The 27768-nt window shown below is 35.5% G+C and overlaps 1 protein-coding gene and 1 long non-coding RNA gene across 3 annotated transcripts in view; both read right to left on the reverse strand.

Moving 5' to 3' along the window:
• Positions 1 to 1891: 1891 nt before the first annotated feature.
• LOC142609454 (uncharacterized) overlaps positions 1892 to 27768 on the reverse strand; it is a 32729-nt gene continuing 6852 nt past the window's right edge. For both annotated transcript variants that reach the window (XM_075781035.1, XM_075781034.1), the window contains exons 4-9: positions 15741 to 15988; positions 11828 to 11983; positions 11579 to 11735; positions 6323 to 6462; positions 6186 to 6221; positions 1892 to 3337 (exon numbers count right to left, since the gene is read on the reverse strand). In XM_075781035.1, coding sequence (XP_075637150.1) covers positions 2522 to 3337; positions 6186 to 6221; positions 6323 to 6462; positions 11579 to 11735; positions 11828 to 11983; positions 15741 to 15988 — 1553 coding nt within the window. In that variant the 3' untranslated portion in view covers positions 1892 to 2521. The remainder of the gene's footprint in view (positions 3338 to 6185; positions 6222 to 6322; positions 6463 to 11578; positions 11736 to 11827; positions 11984 to 15740; positions 15989 to 27768) is intronic.
• Positions 17936 to 27762, reverse strand: LOC142609455 (uncharacterized). Its single transcript, XR_012839611.1, has 2 exons — positions 19551 to 27762; positions 17936 to 19508 (listed from the first exon to the last, which is right to left on the reverse strand). It is a non-coding gene; the product is annotated as an uncharacterized LOC142609455 (long non-coding RNA).

Consider the following 27768-nt stretch of genomic DNA (forward strand, 5'->3'; position numbering starts at 1 on the left):
ACCCTTCTCAGGTCTGGAGATTCTGACTTTGAGGTGAGCTTTTTTTTACCCGCAGTTGATAACAGTTCTTTATCTTTAAATTACACCAATTAATTTTTACTGTAAGTCAAGATTGAAAATATCTTATTTAACTACCAAGACTTTATCCACTAAACGTTTTTCTTTTTAACTCTGAGTGAGTCCCTAATTTTGAAATTATATATATTTATTTTTATATATATATCACCTTTGTTATTTATATTTTTATAAACTATCTAATATTTTTTATTTTTTACTAAATTATAATTACACATTTAAAATTAAAATTTAAAAGTGTTTTTTTTATAGGAAAAATTTAAGATAGTTTTGATTTTATATATGTTACAATTATATATGTTACACATTATTTAGAATTAGGTCTTCTATTAATATTAATGCGTTGCCACTTAAAATTAAGATGAAAAAATACTTCTTTTTTTGGTTGAAAATATATTGTTTTGAACTTTATTAAAGGAAAGTCAAATATTATTTTGACTAAATTATAATTTACCCCCTTAAAATTTTAAATAATTAAAAAATTAAGATGTTATTGAGGTGGCAATTAAGGTAGTATACATAACATTCATGTTACATCCTATTGAGTACATGACCCAAAATATTAACATATTAAATTCTATACAGGACTGTTGACTGCTCCAACCCGTAAGTACATAGAGCAAATGTGAATGGGAGGAAATAATATATAATGTTAATATTGATAAAGTATTGCGACTAACGTATATGTTTGAAAATAATAAATAGCTAAACTAAAAAAAGTAGGGTTTTTTAGATTAATTTAGCTAAATATTTGAAGGGAATGATGGAAAAATATACCCAAAATTCAAAATCCTCACAAAAGAATGTGTGAATAAAAATAAATCAAGTAAAAAGGGTCATTTGAAAAATAGTTAATAATTTACCATTGATTTGTTTGTGGAGAGAGTTAAGGCTAAGAGTGAGAAATTACCATTGGGAGAGCTTTTTTATGGTGTGAACTTTTGTTTTTGTTTTTACCAGATTCTGTTGTGAAGTTTTTTTGTGGTGATTTATGGAATATATCATGTGACATTTATAAATAAATAAACGTTTTCTGCTTTTAAAATTTGAAATACATTTTCCATTTACATTGAGCTTGTTTTCCATTGAACATAGAGACATTGTCCATTGACTTATGTTTTCTACTGAAACAAATGGGTCATAAGATTCACTTGAACAAATAACCATTACTCATGGAGAGGATAGGGTCGCGCAAGCATCCTTTAGGGGTCATGATGACCTATCCAAATCACCAATGGTTTAGAACTGTGATAGGGAATAGAGTTATGTAGTCCTTGAGATAAACCAATATCATATCAGTCCCCAATAATGTTTAAATTTAAGACCTACTGGACCACGAGACTTGTCCCAGTAAAATTAAAGGTGTCCTACTTGGTCAACTTCATGCAAATTGTTTAATTTAATCCTATTCCAGCATTTTGAGAATCGGTACAGTAGAAGATGAAATCAAAACCCCTTTGAAAGATCACAAGGCCATGTTTCTTTGGTCTTCCACTTTTCTTTTCTTATTTGCATGTGGGGGGGGAAAAGTACCTCACCTTCTATTTTTTGAACGTGCTGATTGTGCTGAAAGGAATTAGTTTTTTTTTTTTTTTTTTTGGCAACAGAGTGGTCGAAAACAGTGCTAGACAAAGATTAACTTGCGCCTCTTTTAAGGAACGAATTACCAGATATACAACTTAACTGAGAGATTCATAAGAATCTTCTGATAACTGAAGTGCAGACAGTAGAATCATATTACTTTCTCTACTAGGAGACATTAGTTGAGATCAAATGCACTAAAAAGTATAGTTTTTCTTCCCCTTTTAAGAGAAAATTTAGCATTATAATTACAGTAGCTACCATTTTACTCATATCAATTTCTCTTGATGCAGCCAAACTGAGCATGCTCATATGAAAGATGAAGTTTACAGGAGGCTCCATCCAAGAAAGCTGATGACTGACAAGGGTCGATAGGAACGTTTAATTAGTCACAGCTTCCTGGACGCAGCTTAAATAGGTCCCATCCAATAAGAGTACAAAAGCCCATGCGATTTTGTTTAGCATGCACACATTAGTGAAACTCCAGTCAGGTTCTTTGTTGCTCATAGCCTCACTGCTTATGCAGACAGAGAAGGTACACTGCAGCAAGGTACTAAAAAACATCTACAATTGAAGTATCGCTGTCACATAACTTCTTTACCAGTATGGGAGGCATCAAAGGATCCCATGCACTAATGGGATTGGGGAGATGAGCTCAGCAGGCATTCAAATAAAATCTAGAAAAATCACTAAATTTCTAATACTTTACATAATAACACAGTGCCTCTGCAAAGACACTATAGCCTATGTGATTTCAGGAGGAACTTACAGCCAAGGTTTTGGCACTGATGCCTGTGCCCATAATAGACGTTCCCAGAGGCCCCACAGAATACCATACCTCTAGTCCAATGATTTTAATGGAAACTCACTGTCGATGAACTGGAGGTGTTGTTGACTGATGACCTTGCCCATAGAACCCTATACCCGGTGGCCGATAATATCCTCCAGTAGCTGACTGTTGCTGTTGCTGTCCTGATGGCTGGGGACCAGGCCTTGCCATACTCATTGAAACATGTGGAGGAAAAGGAGGTGGAGGTGGTAGACCATTTGCTCCATACCCATAAGGCATCACAACCATACCAGCAGATTGGACATACTGACTCGTAGGTGGAGTTGCAGGAGATAAAGGGGGTGGTGGAGGTGGCGGTGGTGGTAGAGCAGCAAAGGGACCTTGCATCTGGTTGGATTGGGAAATGGGTTGCATGCTATTAGATGGTGCTGGTGGCACATTAGTCAGAGATTGTTGTTGTAGAGGGGTAAAATAGGTTGTGCTGCTGACATCAGAACTGCTAACATCAGAAACAGGCAGTGGTTTCTCAAGTTTGGGCCGTTTTTCTGGAGAGAACATGGGTAGCCCTGAACTAAATCCAGTTGAAATTATGCTTCCATTCATGGAGGCAGCTTCTTCTGCAACAAGGGAAGAAAGAACGGATGTAAGCATCTGTGCAGAGGATGCAGAGGCAGCAAGCTTAGCAGCAACAGCGGCAGCAGCTGCTTTCTTGTTCTCATCTTCAGAATTTCTGAGTGGCACAAAAGGAACCACAGGCTGAGGCAGATTGTGCTCTACAACCCTTGTTGCCTCTGTTGCAGCGTTCATGGTGGTGGTCAGATTACTAGGAATAGGGGGTGACGCTAGCCTCTTCCTCACATTACTTGCCTGCTCAATCTGGCCCCGGGCAACCTGCAGAGCAAGAAACAGTCAATTTCATAGCAGCAAAGTAGTTGCTAAATATAAATTTATGATGTATCAAGTATCTACTACATATAGCAGAAAGAAGAAGAATTAGAGGGAAGGAGAAATAAACAACAAAGGCCAACATGCATATTGCTCAAAACACTCAATTTTATTAATCAACCCATTCTATTTTCTTTGAATACATTGAGCACAATATATATATATAAAGGCTCTACTTGTACTAGTATTAATAGGATTCCTACTAATAAATACTCACTTGGACCCAAAGTAAATAAACCTAAGAAACTTAGAAAACCTTAGAAGATTCTAGACTCAACTAAATTACCAAAATACCCTTAATTCATAGGAATTGCAAAAATTATAGATTTGCCTTTCTATAAAACTAAACATAACTAATAAAATAAAAGCCCAAATTAAAAACTGTTTTAACCTAAAAAGGACTCATACTTTGACCATTAAAAGGGCACGACTTTCACTTCATTTGGACTTCACACAAGGACCCAATAAGATAATTCTTGAATAGGAGAATTTGCAAAGCAATAGCAAATTAATCTTCCATGACTCCATCAGATTCCCACCAAGAACTCACTTTTTACACCAACCCCTCTGCCTTCAGCCACATGTTCTCAAATTCAAATGGCCTACTACCCCTTTGAAAATTACTCCCTTCTAACATAGCCAGGAAATGATCCAACAGTAGCCTTGCCATTTGGCATTGTCATACATTCAGAAATCTCTCCCCCCAATCATGTGACAAGAGAAATCTATCAAGCCTAGATCTCAAAGCATTCTCACATGAATTAGACCAAGTGAAAGCACCCCCTTCCACAGGTAAATCAATTAAGCAAAGATTTGCAATGAAGTCTGAAAACTCATGCATAGCAGGGGTAAAATACTCAGCACCAAGGACCATGGCACATTCCACCAACTTCTAATTCCAGCCAATGCATCCCACAGAAGTCTTTGCCTCTATAATTAAGCCTGTATACCCTAGTAAAAGCCCACTCAAAATTGTCAACCACATTCTTGAACTTACAGGACATAGAAAAACGACCTCTGCTTCCTCCATTTTGTCTGCTACCCTTCTACCCCACGTCACTAAGACACCACCAAAAGAACCCAATAGACCCTAGAAATAACCAGTCCAAATGCTGGCAGCCCCATAAACTCCAAATCACACTTCTATTTATTATGTCCATTTTAGTTTCCAATAAGAAAACTATGTATGCCCTCCAAGACTTGATCATATTCCTTACCCAAAGCCATTTGTCATTATCATTCAACCCCCTAACATTCCAAGAAATTATACTAAATCTGTAAAAGAGCCCACTTCCAAGGGTAAATCCATCAAAAAATGAGCTGAAATGAAGTAAGAAAACTCATTCATAGTTTGAGAAAATTTCTTAGCTCCTAGAGGCTCATTAGATTATTAACTTTTTTTTCCCTTTGTAGAAAAACTTTTTAACTTTTGTAATGGGACAAACAAAAATGGAGAAAACAGACTCATTATGGAACAGAGGGTGAACAGTTCATCAAACACAAGAAAAGGGTTAGAGAGCGAATTATTGTTCACAAAAAACAAAAAGGGCAACAAGAATTTTTTGGCTTGTAGTTTCCAAAAGGAGAATGGTTGGAGTGAGCCTTTCTAGGATTCTACTAGTGTCACACCCAATTAAAAAATCCTACCCTTAGAAATACAAAAGTATTTGACTTTCTACAGATTACTTAAAGTTATCAGTCATTAATTAATAAATAATATATACACACACGTAAATATTACCAGACATCCAATGTGAATTCTATTTGATGCTACATCACTTCGTAACTTTCATTGAAAAAGTACTTTGACAAATCAACCTTGAATTACATTATCTCCCCATACCCTCCATCAATACTTGCAAAGTATCAAGATGATCGGAAATCAGTAACTATCTCATCATAGAATGTTTAAATTTTAATTTTTTAATACAAAACATCATGAGTTTGGGGATCAAAGAGTAAATACCATCCAATTAACACAAAATTTGATGTGCATATTAAGAGTACCAAAAATATATAATCCAACAGTCATATTGTCAATAGATTTTTAGAATACCATGCCTTAAAAACATTGTGGTTTGGTGTAACATCACAAAGAATTACACCAAATATAAAATTCTCTAATTTAGATACGTTTTTTTAAAGATTTTTATAGTTGTTATTTATTTTGAAAACTTAAACTAAACATAAAGTACACCTAAAGTTTATACATATAATTAATTGTCATATCCCACTGTATCATGTCTTACTTTATCAAAATTGTTGTCCCATGTCATGTCTTGTCCTTGTCCAAGCTTCCTAGTGTTTGAGCTAGATCTCATTGTTGTAAACCATTGGCAACGTATGTTATAGATTAATAAATAACATATTAAATCTTCACTCAGTATAATTATAAATTTCCAGCACTTTAAATATTATAAGTATTACATAAATTAAAAATATATACTTTATTTAAGAATATACAAATGAGAAATTAAAATATTATAGAAAAAACTTATCAAAAGAGTATGAATTTTCCAAAGATAATTTTTCGAATAATGGGGACCCATAAGCAAATTGTTTGCGTAGAGAGAGAGATTCTTAATAATCCTCCAGCACCACATGGCTGACCTTATAGAAGTTAAGAACCAAATTCCACAGACTAGTTCAACGCACCCATCATCTTTGACAAGACGATTATAAGTGCCATAGCAAATAAAATAGCAATTCAGCATCAAAAATTTGTTTGCCAAGAAGCATTTTGTAGCAGCAAATAATTCTGAGAAGCAGAAAGAGAGATGATGCTTATTCTTACTTGCAACTGACTGCGAATATATTCCAGCATTGATTCCTGAAAAAAAAAAATATAGATAAGTAAGCACTTATAAATGATGCAGACTTTAAATGTACTTGCAAAATTAAGATTATAAGTATAAAATAACAGGGCCATACTTGGTCCTGAAGTGCTTCTTTGAGTTGGGAAATCAAGGCAGTCCTAGTTGCCTCTGCACTCTCAAGTTGTCCGACACATTGCTGAAGTATATTTTCCTGTTCTTGCAGCTCATCCACCACAGAAGCTCCCTGCTGATTTCCTGATTTCATTAACCAGAAAAGGACCAAAAAAAAAAGATCAACAAACTATTATAAATGAATTCATCACTGTTGTGAATGTGGAACTCAAAGCAGCCTGTCACAAACCACATAGAGTAGCAGGTGTTGTAACAAAACACCTTTTATAGCATTTAATAAATCTAGAAGATATTGATGGATTGGCCCTTCTTTCACCAATTTAATGGAATCTGCCACACATCAAACTTTTAAATATCCTCCATAAAACTCAAGCACCCAACTATTTCAAGTGACCCATGTTCCTCAAGAAGCAAGAACCATTAAAAATACCCATAATTGTTTTTTTGATAGGTAAGAAAAGTTGTATTAAAAAAAACTACTCCATCAAAGAAATGAAGTAGACAAAGAAGATACGTACAAGAAACAAAGAAAAAAAAACTATGTACAAGAAGAAAGGGAATCTAAAAACAGTGGAATGGATTCCGTAGAAGTAAATCCCCACACACATGACCAATCAAACAAAGTTGTCACAAATAAATCCATGAGCTTATCCCCGAAAAAGGACCGAATCTTCAAAAATGAAATTATTTCTCTCCCTCCAAATAATCCACATCACACAATGTCGAACCAAATTCCAAATATTTGAAGAACACTTCCCCCCAACCAATTCCTCCAACTGGCCAAAATATCAATAACCCTCTTAGATAAAACCCAACAAATACCAAACAATCTAAAAGCAAAGCTTCATAACCGAGATGCCTCACCATAATGTAACAACAAAAGATCAACGCTCTCCCCACTACATCTACAAAGACAACACCAATCCATACTATGAAGCCTCTTCTCCACAAATGGTCAATTGTGAGAATTTTCCCCCATGTAGTTGTCCAAACAAAAAAATACATGACATGGAGCCTTCACCCTAAATACTCTTCCTAGGAAAAGTAATAGAACTAGATCCCCTCAATGCACCATAGAAGGATTTTATGTCAAACTCCCCCTTCAACCCCAAACACCACCTCATCTTATCCCCATCCCCAATAGGAGGACATAGTGACTCCAAAGTATGAAAAAAGGTCCCCACCAACTCCAATTCCCAATCACTAAAACCATGTTGGAACCGTATATTCCAATCCCACCCTTCCTCCAAAGTGTGGCTCACTACCATATCCTCCACAGATGCCCCCTATAAGTAGCCAACTCAAATAAATCCAGGAAAGTTCCTTTCAACGGCTGATCTCCACAACAATGATCATGCCAGAGCCAGACTCTACTCCCCATTCCAATCTCAAAGTAAATAAACTAGCTAAAAATCTTTCAACCTTTCCATATGCCCCGCATAAACCACACCCGTGTGAACCCCTACGCAACTTCGAAGACCCCCCCCCCAAATTATTCCCCAAACTTCAAAGCTATCACACACCTCCATAATCTTGTCTCCTCAACCCCATAACGCCACAACTACTTACCTGATAGAGCTTTATTAAAGGTAGTAATTTTCCTAATCCCCAGCCCACCATCAACAAAAGGAAAACACACCTTATCCCACCCTACCAAATGAAGTTTATGCCTCATCTGCCAAACCACCCCAAGGAAAATCCCACTATAGCTTCTCAATCCTATTAGCCACCCTAGTAGGAATAGTGAACAAAGATAAGAAATAAGTGGGAATGCTTGAAAGCATACTCTTAAGCAAAGTCAGACAACCCCCCTTAGAAAGATACATTTTCTTTCACCTTGTTAATAACTTACTAATAAATAAATAAATAAAACCTACTAATAACTTCAAAAACATAAATATAGAACATAGAATAAGAAAAGTAAAAATAACAACAACAAAAAAAAAAGCCAAATGATATAGAACATTAAAAACAGAAATATAGAATATAGAATAAGAAAAGTAAAAATAAGAACAAAAAAAAAAGCCAAATGATATAGAACATTAAGGTGGTAGAAATATAAGCAAGATCTCACCATACCACGCTAATGACATGTGTTGATCTTGATGTTAACTTATGACCCTTCTAAAGTATTTAGAAGCATGAAACTCCCGGTACAAATAAGCAGTTCAGATGGCAAATTGTTGGAGAAGAATTCAATCAAAACAGTCTCTAATCTTCTGAACTCAAGATTCTGTTCACAAGATTTATTTGTATTTTTTTTATATAGCCAATTCAGAGCTCAAACTTGGCAGCCTTCAAAAATGTGCAAAGATTACATGCACATTCAGGAAATAGCACAAACACATAAAAGCAACGAGAAAAACTTATCTTATGCATACCAAGAGTTCGTTTGGATATAGCTGAAAACTGAAAACACTATAGCAAAATAATTTTTAAATGTATGAATAGTATCATGGAACCCATTTTTAATGAAAAAGTTGCTGAAAATTGATGTTTGTGGGTCCCATGAACAGTGCACGGGTGCACTGTTCACGAGAAAAGTCAACATTCACGGCTTAAAAAAAAAAAAATTTGAGAGAGAGAAAAACGCAGACGTTGCAAACGCGTGAAACGTGTTATCCAAACGCTGCTCAAATAATTATTCTCCATTACCATCATCTGGAGAGATAAAAACAAAGTCATGCTTCACACGCAAGAGATGTCCCTAAGAACCTTCAATTTCACATATTGTTGAGAGAAGCCACAAACCAGACATCAAAGCTAAGGAAATTAACAGCTGTAACGATCTAAGACAACAATTTAGCATAGTGTAGGCTGACTGTAACGATCCAAGATAACAATTTAGCCTAGTGTTGACTGTTAAACATCCATTAACACTAAAAGCAAGTCAACAATAATATCCTCGCAACACCATGCATATTTTTAGCCATTAACAGTAATGGCCTCAACAATATCTTTAAACCATACTTTTAGAGTCCAACAAAGTTCATGTTCCCATCATGACAACTTGTAAACATAACACAAAACCACAAGTCTACTCCACAGTCCACACCATTTCTTGCCCTCATCTCATAAATATAACTTCTCAATATCCAATACTTCAAACATTCCACATCATAGATTTGAAAGGAGTGTCAACAACAAATTATGATCTTAGGCTATGGAAGTAGAAAAGGGAATTCAGTAGATATAACTGACCACAAATTGTGTGCTGCTAAGTGGACTATCAGAAAGAAAAACATAGTACACATATTGAAACCACATATCTTAATTGATACAAGGCACGTGTGCATATTGGCTGATTCACTATGACAGATCCAGACATAAATCTGCAACTAACTATACAAAAAAGTGTGATCCAACCATTTAATCAGACTTAGAAAACACTTACATTTGCACAAGTCAAGGGAGTTGGATATTCATGATTAGTACTATTGAGTCCCAAAATTAAATAATATATATATACACACACACTCATTCACACTAACCACAGTGTTTTTCATGTTGACCAAACAAATAAAGTCAGAGCACAACTCAATTATCAAGTCAGTAAATGTAAAAGTTCATTTCTTTTTTGATTAGTATGTCAGCACATGCAGAAGTATTTGGTGAATCCAAATAGGGTAGAATAAAAAATTTAACATAAATTATGCTCTCTTCTTTTCTCAACTACATAGTCATGTCAGTAAATGTAGAGTTACTATTACTGTTATTATTATTATTATTATTATTATTAGACACCCAGTAGGTCTTGAAACCACGACTTCACCCTCCACCTTGGTCTAACATGAGGAGGTGTCACTTGAACTAGAGCGCATTTGAGATTTTTTTGCACCTAAAGTTGCATGCTTTCTTTGAGCAATTTCAATAAGCACAAAACTCACTTCTTTAAGCTTTTTTATTTTAAAAAATCAATTATTAAATTGAAGTGTTAGAAATTAATGATACTGACATGGACCCTTAAATTTATTATATAAAGACCAATTTAGATGACAAAGAGGATTGGGTTAAAATTTTATGATGACAATAATGGTGCTCCTCAGCTTAATGAGGATGATAACGATATGCTTGAGGATTGCATTTTACTGCTTAAATTGGGCATGGAAGTCACTACTCACCATTCTAGCTCTTTATTTGTCCATGTACTTCATTTTGATCATGGCTATCAAATACCATGTTTGTGTATATTTTGTAAAGCACAAGACATCTATATAAGATGCTATATCTAAATCTTATATGATAGTTGATCACTTCATTGCCGTATTGTCCATTAATAATGGTTTAAAATTTAAAACCTTATTGTAATCTGGGCCCTTGATTTTTGCCACTATAGTACATTTCCAATGTACTGGGGTCTGGGGTTGGCTTTCTTTTTAATAAAAGTTGTTACATTATTTATCCAAAAAAAAAAAACTTACAACCTTATTTTTTTTAATGTGTACTTTAGTCAAATCAATAGTAGTCCTCACTTATTACTGCTAGTGGTCCTGAATTCAAACCCTATCTCCACTCTACTTCTCATTTAAAAAATTAAATTTAAAAATTACATGTGGACCCCACTTGTAGAGGGAGAATTTGGACCCATACATGACGAGTATTAGAATAAAGGTTGAGTTTTAAAAGAGGAACCAAGAGGCTACAAGTCTTATTTTTCTAAACAGGCTGATTTATCGGATTTTGAGATTATTAATCAATTAAAGCATATATGCAGAAATCTCTCATATTACAGCGGATCATCAAAATATATATATATATATATATATATATATATATATATATATATATGCATTGAATAAAATATATACTTTGGCTTTTTTAAGACATTCAAGGAGTGACGAAAGATAACATTTAAGAAATGCTGGTAACAGTACAGCTTGCTTTATTTCTTTTCTGTTTCTTTTTCCAACTTTATAATTAAAATATGTTAGTCACGAGAAAGAAAAACTAAAATAAAATAAATCTTTTTAAAACTTAAATAAACCTGAATTATACTTATATATTATAAAATATATCGAAAAAATTAATTAATTAATTGTCGTAACCCCACCATGTCATGTCAGATTTTCAAGAAATGTTGTGCCACCATACTATGAATCATGTCGTACTCCGTATCATGTTGGTATCCGTGCAACATAGGTTGATGTCAATCATCATTATGTAAGATAAGGAAGTAAGAGCTTCATTCTAGACGGGAGTTGCATGTAGAAAACATCAAACACCAGAGTAGAACTCTTACCTTGTATTAAGTTATTTTCAACATCTTCCTCAATTTTACCCACATGACGTACAGAAGCACTACACTTGCTTAAGGCAGCTTCTTCAGTTGAATGTTCATCAAGTACAGATTGAAACGCAGTCAGTATTTTCTCTGGAAGACCTCCAACAGCCAATTTCTGAAGTTAAAATACCAAAAAGGCATACCCAATATCAAAATACAAATACAAAAGAAAAGTCAACAAATTGAGATCATCTGCTAAGTGCTTACAATTCTAACAGAGTTTGCATCCCTCTTCACTATCTTGATAAGATTTGAACTCTTTCCATTGCTCACAGACAGAGGAGGAGGGTTCTTAGCCAGCATTTCATCTTTAAGACTCCGCCCTCGAGAACCAAAAACCTTCCTTTCTTCCCATATGTCAACCTGAACAAAGAAACCAAACCCCAACAGAAAAAGAAAATTGGCCAATGAACAAAGTAATGGGACTACAAGCATAATGAAAGTAACATACACAAATATGAAGCAGCATAAATATAGACGAATGGATGCTTAACAGAGATATTCCGTTGTACAACATCAATACTTGCCAAACATTTTGGCATAACTACAAGACAGTTGTTAGGGTGCAATTATAGCAGTATTTATGAAAGAAAATGTGCAGCCAACAGAGCTTCTCTCCTAAAATATATGTCGATGCCATTTATTGGCAACAAGTTACCATCATTTTGTAAGACTATTAAACTGAAAAATAAGTCTTGCAATTGTGGGTGGCTCGGGTGGTTCAAGGATCTGGTGTCTAATTAAAAATTTAAAAAAAAATATGAAAAAAAATTTTAAGGGATTCAGATCTAAATCACATCAGCATGATACCCTGTTGTGATGGTGTCTAACTCAAAATTTAGGATAAATAAGAAATAAAAAAATTTAAGGGATTCAAATTTAAATCACATCAGCATGATACCCTATCATGATGGATACCACAGATTGTGGCATCCAGTATAATAACATCAACTAAGGTGGGGTTTGGATTCAGCTGCGTTTGCGTTTCCTGCATTTTCTTCTTCTTCTTCTTTTTCAGCTGAGCACGCTTGGGACTGTTCATTGTCCATGAACAGTGATTTTAGGCTATGAACAGTGCCAGGCGCATGAACAGTAAATTTTTTATTATTTTTTTATTGTTTTCAGTTTTTAGTTTTCAGTTTTCAGCAAAATAAACAGTATCCAAACGGACCCTATGAGAGTGAAATTAATCAACTGAAAATGTTAGCAAAAGCTGGGAGGGGTGTGTGCATGGGTTTGTGTCTATATTTGTACGCGTGTGTGTGTGTAAATATTACTCCATCCATCCTAAATGGAGCGATGCCCTTTCCATTTCTGTGCATCCCAAAAACAGTGTACTTCTGTAAAAGTCAAAGAACCCAAATTTTCACTTTATAATATACTTACATCAAATAGATTAAAAGCATTTAAAAAAAAAAAAAAAGAGGAAAATTCAGACTTAGCTGGCACCAACTGCAATGTGATGTAGCAGACAACAGCTACGGGCCCCATTACATCTAAGGTCTTTTTAACAGAACTTTGGCTACGTCACAGTTTCTCAACCCATTTATAAAAATATATAAAAGTAAGATAAGTTTTACTGCAAAAAGACTACTCACTGTACAATGGACAGAGAGCAGTCTAAAGAATACAAAATTTTAAATACAGAGAGACAATTGACTCCATAAATTCAGGAAGGGAACTGGTACGAGTGAATCCTTATGCTCGAGATCAATCAAATATATAACCACTAAAAAAAAAATAACAATCGGGTTCATGTTGTCTCTGTATCGTCAAATGTATGAAAATTTCAGTCCCGCCAAATTGTCCACATCAAGCATAATGGGACAAACCCCATATGTCTTGAATGTATAAAAATATACATATCATAAACACATTATATATGTGTGCCCACACGATAACAATAGAAACAACCAAGCCCCAGTCCTAAATTTTTTTGGCCCGGATATGGATCCTCAATAGATGAGTAAGGGTCGGTGATGCAGGAGATGCAAGAAGATTTTTATTTAGTATTATTTATATTTGCAAGTCAATTGTATTTTTATGTTTTAGGTCCTAGTAGTTTATTAGGCTATTAATATTTTAATTTGAAAGCAAGGTTATTTTCGTAATAAGGCAATTAGGGTTTCCTAGCCAGTTAGAACTAGAGTTTAGTAATCCTTTATAAGCAACCTATTGTAGTCCTGGAGAAGACAATTGATATTTTGATGAATGAAAAAAATGGCCGTTTGGTCTTTTATTTGGTCTGGTGTTGACTCCAGGTCTATCCTAGGTGCTGACTCCTAGTGGTTTCCCCGCTTGGTGCTGACTCCAAACCAGGCCTACGTGCTAACTCCTAAGTTATATCCATTTATTTTGTTATTGTTTCAATTTTGTTCTGGTTGTCCTGCGTCAGTCGGCCACATGTATTATTTTCCACCATTCTATTCTTATCTGAAGTCATTCTATTATTTCCTTAATTCAGTTAATTGACATGTACTTTTTTACTTACTAATGTTATTTTTGGTCTTCCTTTATTCCCTCAACAAATTAACTCACTCTTTCTCACAGGAACATTAATCACCCTCCTCTAAACATGATCAAATCATCTCACGCGACTCTCCCACACCTTTTCATCAATAGGGGTCACCCCTATCTTTAAGCAAATTTCCCCATTTCAAATCTAATCTTTCAGTGTATTTCAACTTAACCATCTTAATATTCTCACTTCAGCTACTCATTTTATGAATACACTCATAATTATAATTATATTATATTATATATATATATATATATATATATATATATATATATCCCTTTATTTTCTACTATGGACAGCGTTCTAGCTACCATGTCACAAGCACTCTAGGGCAAAGTGTGAATCAATGTCAAAGACATCAGTTGCATACCATTTTTTGGCACCATTTTGATAAAATCAATTCATATTAAAAATTGACAACCACAGACCAAATTTCAGGATATCAGTTGACCTTTAGAAAGACTGATCTGAGACCTAACAAGTTCTACCAGGAAATATCTAGTTCTACATCAGTGCAAGTGAAAGAAGATCTCATATATAAAAACTAGTTAATAAAAATCATACTCTTAAAAGAAGAAGAAATAATATAAAGAGGACTGAGGCCCGTTTGATAAGAGAGTTGGTATTGGTTTTCAAAATGATGTGAAAACTCCTCTTGAGGTTTTCTCAAAATAGTGTTTAAACACTCTAAATTGAGAATTATGACTCTTTGTCAAACTCTCCAACCAAGCTTTTTTTTTTTTTTGGGCCCACAGTTCTCAATGTTTAAATACTGAAAATTGTTCTTTAAGCTCTCTAACCAAACAAGCCCCTAGGCATTCAGTGGAGAACAGAAATAGTTCACATACAAACCACAAGTGGTTGAATGCCACCATAAGAAAAGCACCACCCATAACATAACAAGTAAAATTAACCACCCAAGCCCCAAGTTCATTACATAGACATGCATGCACGTACATAAATAATACACACACACGCACTGCTAAGACCCTAATGCTATGAGTTAGCTATATTGTTCTTAAGCTCATAAGGAACGTTAAGCTGCATTGTTAAGGGCTGCTACACTGCTATAGTGGCAATATGAGTTACTGCAAGGCTTGGACCCTGTGTATCAGTATGTATCTAGCTGAACTAGCTGAATGTGTAATAAGCAAGATAATGGTGCTGTAGGCATTGTGCAGTAGCTGACTGTACTATCCACAGTATGTACACTAGAGTTAGTCATTGTGCCAACTGGATTAACCATGTAACTAATTGGAATTCATCACATGGATTAGTAACAAGTTGGTTAGATTGAATTGCTTAGGTTGTTAACCAACTGAATAATCTGTATTTAGAGGGTTCAGTAACGGGATTAAAAAGGGCTAAGTCTAATTTGTTCAAGTTCTATCTTCTTCCCTCCCGTTTCTTAGAGGTTCAGGTCCCCTCGATGTGACCTACTCACATACACAATATGCAACCATCCCCTAATTCAGTAAGATCAATTGAGATCTTAACACACGCATATAAATAGTAACTTCTGACTTCTCAATTATTACCTAATGCGATATGTAAGACAAGAAATTATGAGATGACAATTCATATAATGAATAAAGGATTTACCAGTCTGGTTACCACTTTCTTTCCATGCTCATCACCATTTTCGTAAACAAGCTTGAGAGCTGCAGGAAGAACTTTCCAAAATTCATTCACAAACTCACTGCCTTTTCGCCTACTATTTTGCAAAATGTCATTAGCCAAATACAGAAAAGAAACACGCTGCTCTCTCTGAGAAGAGTTGAAAAGCTTATCCCATGTTTCAACAATTTGTTTTGCCTTCTTCCGGTGAGTGACACACCAACGGGACAAAGCTGATCAAATGTTTAAAGGAAAGACATACCACGATGTCCAAGTTACGGTATCAAAGAGGAAAACAAAACTCTATTTTTAGCAAAAATATAACTAATCATTTCAATGCATATCAATTTATAAACCATTTATCTTAAAATATTGAACATTTGAAATGAAAGTATTCAAATGCTGAATAGAGAAATCTGCAGTGTACACGACATTAAGTACCTACAACCTAGTGTTTGATAAGACATAAACCAAAATTGTTCTACAGTGGCTCTTGAAAAGATAATAGGTTTCTTGTCATTTCAAAGAAACACATATCTAGTGTTAAACACAAAGTGTGCAAATGCACATTCAAACTCAAAAGGGCCTTATACAATACATTGGAGCTATCATGAAAGCTTGTAGCTTTGTGTGGAAAATGATAAACAATTAACTCACGGGGACTCAAAACCCATTTCCTGGATATTACTAAATGATAAGGCTGCTTTTCTCAACATGCTCTCTGCAGGCTCTCTATCTAAGAAAAGAGATCATAGATTTGTATTTGAGTAGCAGACAAACAATGTCCGTGTGAGTGAATGAACAAGAGCCGCCCCTACTATCAAGATAGAGGTCATGGGCAGGCAAAGCCCCATTCAATTTAGTAGCAAATATTCTGATATCCATTAACTAGTAGATAAATCACAAACTCGTGGGTATGAATACGCAGCTGACATAATCCAAAATGAATGAATCTTTTTCCAAACTACTCAGGATCTACCACATGTATTCTACTCATGGTTACAATACACTTTCAAATGATGTCTTAAAATAAACATAAATTTGACCAAAATATCTAATAAATAAATCACAAGATAATTTGTCATCAATATACCACATGTATTCTACTCATGGTTACAATACACATTTCAAATGATGTCTTAAAATAAACATAAATTTGACCAAAATATCTAATAAATAAATCACAAGATAATTCGTCATCAATATGTTAATCAGCATAGTAAAGATATTCCAGATATATCTCATTACATATTTTATATCAATATTTAAAATCCGAGCCTCTGCGTGAACCGAAAAGGATTCTGTTCACCAGTTCAGCCTGTTTTGATGAGAATACATTTTACCATAGTTACTTATCAAAAAATACACCATAATTAACTAAAACAATATATATATATATATGTGTGTGTGTGTGTGTGTATGTGTATATGCATGTATATTATAAAGATTTTCGTATAATGTAATTTATATTATTTAACTCTTTTTTAAAAGTAATGGTATTTATTAAGAGAATAGATTACTTCATGCACACAATAATGAACATAAAGTAACCCAAAAGAATTACAAAAAAACAAAAAAGCACAAAAGTAAAGTGATTATTTGAAGTCTAAAAGAGAATTACTATTTGTAAGACCCCACACACGAGACCAATTAAATAGAATTTGAATCAACAATAATTCCAACTGAGCTGCTAATTATCCAAAAAACAAAAATTACTCCAACTGAGCTATTGATTTCTCTGCATCTTCATAAATGCGGCTATTTGATTCCTTCCACAACATCAACATCAAACATATTTATTAACTTGATGTGTGCATATTAAAGAATAAAAATTTGGATTAACAAAGTACAAGATTTATGGTTGGGATTTCTGTTATACCCAAGGCAGGCCAATTATTTGGCTCATAACTTTGCAACTTACATCCGCATCAAACATATTTATTAACTTGATGTGCATATTAAATAATAGTTATTTTGGATTAACAAAGTACAAGATTTATGGGTGGGATTTCTGTTATACCCAGGGCAGGCCAATTATTTGGCTCATAACTTTGCAACTTGGGGAGCCACTTGTACGTCATAGGGAGCCACCCCCATCTCCATCCCTGATTAGGCTAGCTAGGCCGTCTTGGATAAAGGAGTGAGATGGGTTTTTTGTTCTCTATCTTCTGTTAATGATATTCATGTTATTCAGCCCAAAAAACAAAAGAGCAACAACCTTGGCACCAACCAGCACATCCATCACAGTGGTGGTTCACGTCCCAGGATTGAATCACCTAAAAAGGCTTTAATCTAGCAAAAAACAAAAAAATTAAATTACCAATTTGATAAAAAATTTACCATATTGCTAGTTCTTTGATCAGTTTAAATCCAGTTCAGCCACTGAACCAACCTGTTCAGACCAGTTCAACAGAAGAACAGTTTAAGAGGCTGAACCATTTTCCAGTAATGAGGCCAGTTCACAAATCAATTTAACTACCCAGTCCAATCCGATTCTAAAACACTGGTTGATAACACAATAAAATACAACTTCCAGCTCCAAAACATTAATGATTTTATTTCTTTTTTGATAAAAAATATTTTATTGAAAGAAAACTACTTCATGTACATGTATGATGACACAGAAGGAGTCCAAAGAATTCTGAAGAAGAGTATTATGTACAGAGGGGTAACAACCCTATACCCTATAAATTCAATGATGGAATTCCTATTAGTAAAACCCCAATCACGAGACTAGTCAAACAAAGATCTAGAAAACAATGCTATAAATTAAGTCACCAAACCTCCCAGTATTGGTAAAAGCGTCAAGCGCACTTAAGCGCATAGGCCTCTTGGAGCCTGGGCGCAAAGCGCACACCTAATTGAAGTAAAGCACATAGTTTTCAAATATAATATCTAATAATTTCTAATAGAAATATTCATAACATATAATATTAAAAATAATAATAACTCAAAATTTCTATATTTTACCTATTAGGGAAGTAAAGTGCAAAGCATGCGTCTGATTGAAGTAAAGCGCATAGTTTTCAAATATAATATCTCATAACTTCTAATAGAAATATTAATAACACATAATAATAAAAAATAATAATAACTCAAAACTTCTATATTTTACCTATTAGGGAAGTCAATTGTATAATGTTTGTAAGTTCAAATTTTACCTAAGTTATTTCAATTCTTAAAAATTTTATAATAGTAAATTGAAAACAATTATCAATGGTCAATATCATAATAATCTAGTCATAGAAAGTTTAAACATAAAAGCATAAGAAATGTAAATTAACCTTGTCCGTATCTTATGACACATAAATAAATAAAAAATTGTATGTGTAATACAACACCCTAAAAATATTGATTGTATAGTAAATCATTGGTCCATGTCCATTTCTTTCAAGGTCAAGCAATTAGTTTTGATGATTCATATATAGTTTTAGCAATAAAATTAAAAAGCGCGCCTAGGAGTGCTTTGTCCTTCTTCAAAAAGCTTCAAAAAAGTGGGCCTAAAGCGTGCTTCATTAAATGAGCTTTTTTTGGCCTAGCGAAGCATTGAGAGCTTAGGGCTTCGAGCTTCAAGCTTTGAGCTTAAGCGTGCTTTTAACAACACTGAAACCTCCTATATCCTCAAACGTACAACGATTTTGTTTCCCACACTATCCACATTAAACATAATGGGTATATTGTTCAAATCATGTTCCAAATTTTTGAGGAATGTTTACCAATCCAATTCTTCTAGCCAAGCAACAGACAAATGACCTTTCTCAATAGCACCCATTCATACCAAAAGATCCAAATGACCTTTCTCAATAGCACCCATTCATCCCAAAAGATCCAAAGGTGAAATTCCACAAATCAAATGCAACAACGCAATTTAACAATAGATGATGCACTGTCTCTTCGCTACACCGCCACATACAACACCAACTTATTAGTGTGTAGACTGTAGTCTCTTAATGAGATTGTCACGTGAGGATATTCCTCCATCTTACTGTCCATACAAAGGAGACCCTCCCTCGAGCCTTAACACACCAAATCCTCTTCCATGGGAAAGATGCAACACTAGACCCCTTAAGGCATATTAAAAGAACGTTCATCAAAGTTTTCACTCCCTTTAAACCTCTCACTCATTCAAGATAGGGAAATACCTCCTTCAAAGATCCCCACACCACATGTCATGCCAAAACGGAATACAACAATAGCCTCTTACATCATAATGTTTTGTCCCACCCCATCATAATGTTTTTCCATAAGCCCCAACCATGAGTCCCTTGAACAGGTTTTGATATCAATCCCCCCATTCCTCATCATAATTTGCAACTACTACACTCCTCTATAATATGTACCTTCCATCCCAAAGTGCCAATCATTTTCCCAATAGAGCTTGGTTAAAGGTTCCTATATTCATAACCTAGGAAGCACGGACGCTTCATTTAGGGTGTCATACCTGTGTTGTATCCGTGTCGTACCAGCCATTTCATGTTATAATTTTTCAGAAATTTCTCATGTCATAGTATCGTACCCGTACTCGTGTCCATGTCAGTGCTTCCTAGTTCGTAACACCCAAGTCACACTTACCAATATTTAAACTCATCACCCATAACACCCAATAAAATCCTTTGTAATCTCTCAATTTTGTTTGCCACAAATGCCCCCAATGGCATACCAAGATAGGTCATAGGAAAACACCCAATCTTACAACAAAGGATTGCGAGCTCTGTCATGTTACCAATAGCAACCACTCCAACTAGAACCATTTCACTCTTACTCATATTTACTTTTAGTGTTGTCACGGCTTCAAAACAAGTCAGCATCATTCTAATATAAAGAACTTATTCAACATTGCGTTGCTAAATAAAATTGTATCATCGGCAAATAAGATATGAGAGATACACAACTCATTTCTTGCACTAGAGCCCACCGTAAAACCCCTAGTGAAGCCTCTCTCCTCAGCAACCTACTCAATACCTCCATTACCAGTTTATACGGCAACGAGGACAACAAATCACCTTGTCTCAATCCTCTTGAACTACTAAATAAACCAGAAGGGGAACCATTCACTAAGATTGAGAAGTAAGCCATAGAGATACACATACAAATCCAACCTTTCCTTTGGATAAAGTAGAGTCTCCCAGTTCATATGGTCATAAGCTTTCTCAAAGTCCAAACTTCAAATTACACATGTGATATGACTTTTCACTCTACTACCCAAACACTCATTAATCATAACAAACAATTCCAAAATTTTCCTACTCCCACAAATGCAAGTTGTTACTCGAATATTAGCTAAACAAAAATCACTTTCAATCTATCCCAAGGTGGTCAAAGGCAAGAGTGCTACCTTAAGGCGCCAAAGCCTTGTCTCGACCAAGGCGTGAGGCGATAAAAAGGTGCTAGCCCGGTTAAAGCCCAATTAAAGTGAGGAGGCAAATTTTAAATATAATTTTTCTTTTGATAGGTAATAAAACTTTTTATTCAAAAATGCTAAGCATCAAGTTCACGATGGTGAACATTCTGATCAAGAAAAAAATACAGCAAGTTCAAAAACTTAATCTAATAGTGTAAGAATTCAAAAATGGAAATACAATTCATAAACCCCAAACATGCGCCCACTGAAACAAAGTACCAAAGAGGAGCTTTTAAAAGATCTAAGGTTCTCTTATTGTCTTCAAAGATGCGCGTATTACGTTCCGTCCAAACCAACCACATTAAACATGCCGGGACCGTATTCCATATGGTTGACAGATGCTTTCCAAACCAGTTTCTCCAAGCAAAGGGGAGAGAGCTAACTATCTTTGGCAATACCCAATGGATCCTGAATACCTCGAAAATTACACCCCATAATGCATGAAAAAACTTACAGTGGAGAAAAAGATGATCCATAGTTTCCCCATCACAACAACATAAACAACACCTATTAACCAAGGATTGACCTCTCTTAACTAGATTATCAATAGTGAGTATCACATCCCTAGCTGTTGTCCATAAAAAGAAAGACACATGTTTGCACACCAAATACACTCCCAATGAAAAACCTCATTAAGAGGACCAAACAACAACTTATAGTAAGAGCGCACATCAAACACCCCCTTCTTACTCAACTTCCAAGTCAAACTATCATCCCCCTCAACCCTCGTCATATAGGAATACAAAAACTCACTGAAAGAACAAACATTTTCCTACTCCCAATCCTCTGGAGCTCAACGGAATTGAAAATTCCAGCTCCTACTTCCCCTCTCTGAGGCAGATACGATGAGGTCAAAAATCCAAGCCTCTTTAGACAAAGAACAAGTAAACAGATAAGGAAAAATGTCCTTAAAGGAGTAATCCCACACCAAGGATCATGCCCGAAACTAATACGGTGACGCTCCCCCACATTATACACTACCTATCCAAAGAACTTCTCTGCTCCTTCTCTAATGCTCTTCCACATCCCACACCCATGAGTACCTCTTACAATTCTAGTGCACCAGCCTCCTCTAGCCTCACCATACTTGGTTGTAATAACTTGACGCCATAACCTGTTACTTTCCTTCCCAAAACGCCATAACCACTTACCAAGCAAAGCTTGTTAAACAACCCAACCCTTTGGATCCCTAAACCACCATCCTCCACAGGCAAACAAACCTTCTCCCAAGCAACCAACGGATATTTAAAAACATCCTCAGAGGCTCCCCAAAGGAAATTCCTCTGAATCCTTTCTAGTCTAGCTACCACCACTTGGGGAATAGTAAACAAGGATAAAAAATAGGTGGGAAGACTAGAGAATTGTACACATCACCATTCATCCCAAACTAGTTATTATGCACATCACACCTTATTATCCGTCCTAAGCACTACTCATTTAGTTTCTAAAAATAATAAGGTATTCGATGTCACCGATTCTTTACCTTTAATTTCTAGTCAGCAATTTTTTCTACCCTTTATTAAAAAGAAATAAAAAATCAAACATAACTTCCCAAGAATTTAGACGTCTATGATAAAAACTAATGTTATTATCACCTAAAAAATCATTTTATTAAATTTTTCCAACACTTTGTGACACCTTTCACTTGGCATTTAAATATCACTTCAGATTTCCTTCTTTTTTTTTGGAATATGTTAATATTTCATTAATTAGATAAAGAAAAGGCATAACTTATTTCTCAGTGGTGGTCTGTCACACAACAAGTCATGACAAAACTTAATCAATGAGCACCAACTACCTTGAAGCTTGTAAACCAGTGAAAACCTTCCCAACCCTTCCTGATGATCTTCAAAGTACCCCATACAAACCATGAGATATGTTTGAGCACCATCCTCCTCACAAGCTTCCATATTTAAGCTCCCCCACCCTCCTTCGAAGAGCCTCTCTCAAATGCAAACCTCCAAAGCTACTTCCCCAACAGAGCCAGATTGAACAAGACTACGTTTTCGATCCCCAAACCGTCAATTCGAAGAGGCTCACACACATCTCCAACTAACCATTATTAAGTATGCCCCACAAGAAATCCCTTTGTAGCTTCTCTAGACAATTAGCAACCCCCATGGGAATGGGAAACAAGGATTAATAGTAGGTTGAGGGGTTGGATAAGTTGCTCTTTATAAGCGTCACTTGGTCTCCCTTTGAGAGGTACATGCTCTTCCAACCAGCCAGTTGTCATTCCATTTTCTCTATCACTGAACTCCACAGTTTTCTTTCTCTATCACTGAATTCCACAAAGTTTTCTCTTTGAAAGCTGGCCCTAAAGGAAGACCAAAATAAATCATCAGAAGCTTAGATACCTTACAGCCCAAAATACCTGCCAATGCTTCAACATTTAACACACCACCTACCAAAACTATCTTGGATTTTCCCAAGTTAATCTTAAGACTAGAAATACCTGAAACCACAAAAAATAAAAATAAATAAAAAACCTATCAACGGGGACAACAAATACCCGTCTCAATCCCCAGAGATTTGAAAGAAACCACTTGGACTACCGTTCACCAAAACTCAAAACCAAACAGTGGAGATGCATGCATAAATCCACTTCCTCCCCCAAGGATTAAACCCACATTATCTTAACATACAAAAAAATATCGAACCCAATGCACAAAATTCCTACTTTTGCAGAGTCTAGAGAGGTCATGGTAGGCAACCATACACCTTTCTTTTTTTGGGGGGAGGTTGATTCCCGAAATCGAACCTGCGACCTATTGCTTTTGGTGGAAGGCAATCGTCTTAACATGTAAATAAGAAAACTCCAATGCATGTGATCGTAATCTTTCTCCAAACTCAGCTTACACAACCCCCCCAACAAACTAGATTTCAATCTACTATCAAACATTCAATGCATGTGATCGTAATCTGTCTCCAAACTCAACTTACCCAACCCCCCAACAAACTAGATTTCAATCTAATATCTAAACATTCATAAACAATAAGTACTAAATCCAAGATCTGTCCTCCTTTAACAACTCCTTTAACAAAAGCGTTTTGAGAGTTACACACCACTTCCTCCAACACCATCTTAAACCTATTTGCTAAAATTTCGGCTAAGACCTTGTAGACCCCAAGATTAGACAAATATCTCGAGAATCCTTAACCTCTAAGGCCCCAGGTTTTCTTGGAATGAGAGTAATAAATGTGGCATTGATGCTTTCTCCAATGTACAATATTCATGGAAATAGCAATATACCTTCGTAAAGTCCTTTAGAATGCTCCATCGAGCCTGTAAGAAAGCCATTGAGAAATCATCTAGTCTCAAGGCTTCATCATCACTCATGTTTTTTACCTCATCAAAAACCTAATCCTCAATGAAGCAAATGTCCAACCAACCGACCTTCTCTCCCTAAATATCAAAGAAAGGCAATTCATCCAACAAGGGATGCCAAACTCCATCTTCAGTGAATAATTGCTAATAGAAAGCTATTATGCTTTTGTCTGTCTGATTTATGATCTCCTCCCCATTCACATATAACCGACCTATAGTATTGCTTCGATGATGTGAGTTTGTCAAACTGTGAAAGAACTTTGCATTATTGTCCCCTCCTTTAAGCCAGAGCATGCAAGAGCAAGACTTTTGCCTCAAGCTTATTTCCTCCAACAACATGGCCATTTCAAGTTCTGAAGTAACCTGCTCTCGTTGCACCCTCTCCTCCTCTGCAAGAGCTCTAGTCTCCCCAATCTCATCAAACAAGTGAATAGTAGCCATCAATGTGTTCTTCCTGCTAGCCACATTGCCAAACTCCTCTTCATTCCTCTATTTCAAATCCCCCTTGATGCAAGAGGAAATGGGAAGATAGATTTATTAGATTTTATGTATCAAGAGCAATTTTGTAATTTCATGATATTCTGGAATGGGTTGTGCTAACAGTCCATTAGATCTTCATTTGGGTTTTATTTAAGTTTGGTTATTTAGTTGGGCTTAGTAGTAAAAGCCTAAGGAGTCCAAGTCCATGTCTTATTAGGGTTTAAAGAAATCCTAGTTCAAATAGGAATAGGTATTAGACTTCAATTTAAAGAGTTGTAATGCTTTCTATTGAGATGGTGAATGTTTTCAAAATTTAATAGCTATGAAGCATTCTTTATGGTATGCCTGATGCAACCTTCCCCAAGGTGTAATGCCAAGGAACCCTAGATGTGATGCTTAGGAAGTCTAGGTGCAATGCGTAGAATTTATTTTTTTCTTTAATTTTACTATTCACAGTTACTATTCACATCACTGTTCATAGCCACCCAAATCTTGATTTTCACCTTTGTTTTCATTCCCAAACCCTACAAATCCTTGTCCCCTTTGAAAACCCTATAATCCCTATTATTTTCTAGCCTATTCCCCACCAAAACCTAACCCTAATTCTTCAAAACCCAAGCTATATCAGATCTGCCCCTAGTGTTCTAAATCAGATTTTGTTGTTCCCCCTTGTCCTACGTCACCCCGTGAATGCTTTTAGCTTTTGGTGAACATAAAAAGCTAAGTGAACTGAGGAACTAATAAGGATCCCACCACGACCTCACCCTTTCAATGAACCCATTAGCTTTTAACCACATTTTCAAACCCAAATGGGCTAAGTCCCCTTCGCATAAACCCACACTCCAAAGAATGGAATAGTGATTGATAACAATCTCAGGAGGCATCTTTGCACTATCTAGGAGTAATGCTCCTCCATAGACGGAGTGAACAAAAATCTATCTTGGATCATGATAGATTGTTAGACCATGTGAAAATACCTCCCTCCATGTGATCATCCAACAAACCATTAGCATAAATGAAGCCCGAAAACTCAAGCTTAGTGCGGTCATGTTCTCCGCTCCCAACCTTTCTTCAGGACATCGTACCACATTAAAATCGCCTCCCACCAGTCGGCAGTCGATCATCCCCAATAACTCCTCCCAGAGTAATGTCCTAATGCTATCATTATTCAGCCCATACACCCTTGTGAACACTCGTTCTAAACCATAAGACACGTCTTTGAATTTGAAAGAAACAAAGAAGTTCCCACTGCTTCCTCCACTTTCGCTATAGTTCTTTTATCCAACAACAAAGGCCAAGAAATGGCAAAAAAGAGTAGTATTAAAAATCAGCATATTTTAAAAGATCTTATAGAAACAAAAGAAATTGTGTCAATTTATATATATTTTAAAAGGCTCAATAAAAACATAAAACTTATTTCCTTGTATCTTACAACAAAGTATAGGTCACACGTGGCTTGCACTTCCTCGGATCGTAACAAATGGTATCAGTCCCAACCTAGTAATTCCTAGTAGCATCAGGCTCTACAACACAACATAGGACCTGACAAAGCCATCATGAATTTAAGCGGGGAAAATTGAGATACCCCAGATTATGTGGATTGAATTGGATAAGTGTATTGTGCAGGCATATGTTGAGTTCCACATTGGGTGTTTACTGGGTCAAACTAGGCTCTATAAGCGATTCAAAGCCCAATTGTAACTTGACTTGTCCTTTTGGGATATAACATAGATGTGTCTAGTGCTTCCTCAGGTTGTAACATCTTCATTTCCAATCAGACAAACAAAGCCTAGTGGGTTGTAAATATTTTATTCATGAGTACTACAGGGTGCAGCAATTTATCAAAAATTTAAGCCAAATAGTATTAAATATACTATAAGCTTATGTAAGTTATGACAATGATGAAGGAACTGAGAGTTAGAAACTCCATTAGATGATCAGCACTAGCAGGAATAATATAACTAATTGATCATAACTTTTTTTTTCTAATGTTAAGTAAAAAAACCGCTCATAATGTTAGCTAAAGGATTCAAGAAATATCTCTATAAGCTATAAACATAGAGTAGTCTTGGAGCATTTTCAAGCATTTTGTTAGACAAATTCATGCTTCCCATAAAAATAAAATAAGTGGCTTGAAATGAGGAATTACTGCATGTTAAAATAATATTACAATACTCTCAACAAAAACAATGCCCATGAAATGTGGGTATTAGCTGGTTATACCCACTCTTAGCCTCACACAAAAGACATGGGATCCACCTACTTTAGGGACTGGGGATTTAAGAGAGACGAAAGGGTTAGTTCTCATAGTGAAGCCCATAGACCCTATGGTCCCTATGGGCCTCCAATAGACCAAAAACAAACCATGCTCAAGATATTATATAGGAAATCACAACAAATGTAAATGCAGCATGCTTTAGCAGAAAAAGAAAACAGAGATTAGCTGAAACATAGATCCAGTTCAGAGGTAACAACCAAAACACAATATTCATCTAAACCCGAAACCCCAACAAAGAAGGGAAATGTATCAGGTGCATCTAATAGCAAAGAGACAAGCAATTCCAGTGAGTAAAACAAGATATTTCATAATCATGCATGCAAACAGTTTCAAAAGTGTGGTATTGCTAACTCTACCACACAAAAAAAGGTCACACTTCCTCAAATAAAATTTGGAATTACATTAGAATTCTATATATATGGTGAATCTATAACCAAACAGCATACAACAAACAAAAAGCCATCAACCATTAGAGTTGTTATGAGCATGAATGAGATACAAACATCAGAATTTCATTGCAGGATAC

The sequence above is a fragment of the Castanea sativa genome, chromosome 9 (assembly GCF_040712315.1).
Source record: "Castanea sativa cultivar Marrone di Chiusa Pesio chromosome 9, ASM4071231v1".
Classification (NCBI taxonomy): Eukaryota; Viridiplantae; Streptophyta; class Magnoliopsida; order Fagales; family Fagaceae; genus Castanea; species Castanea sativa.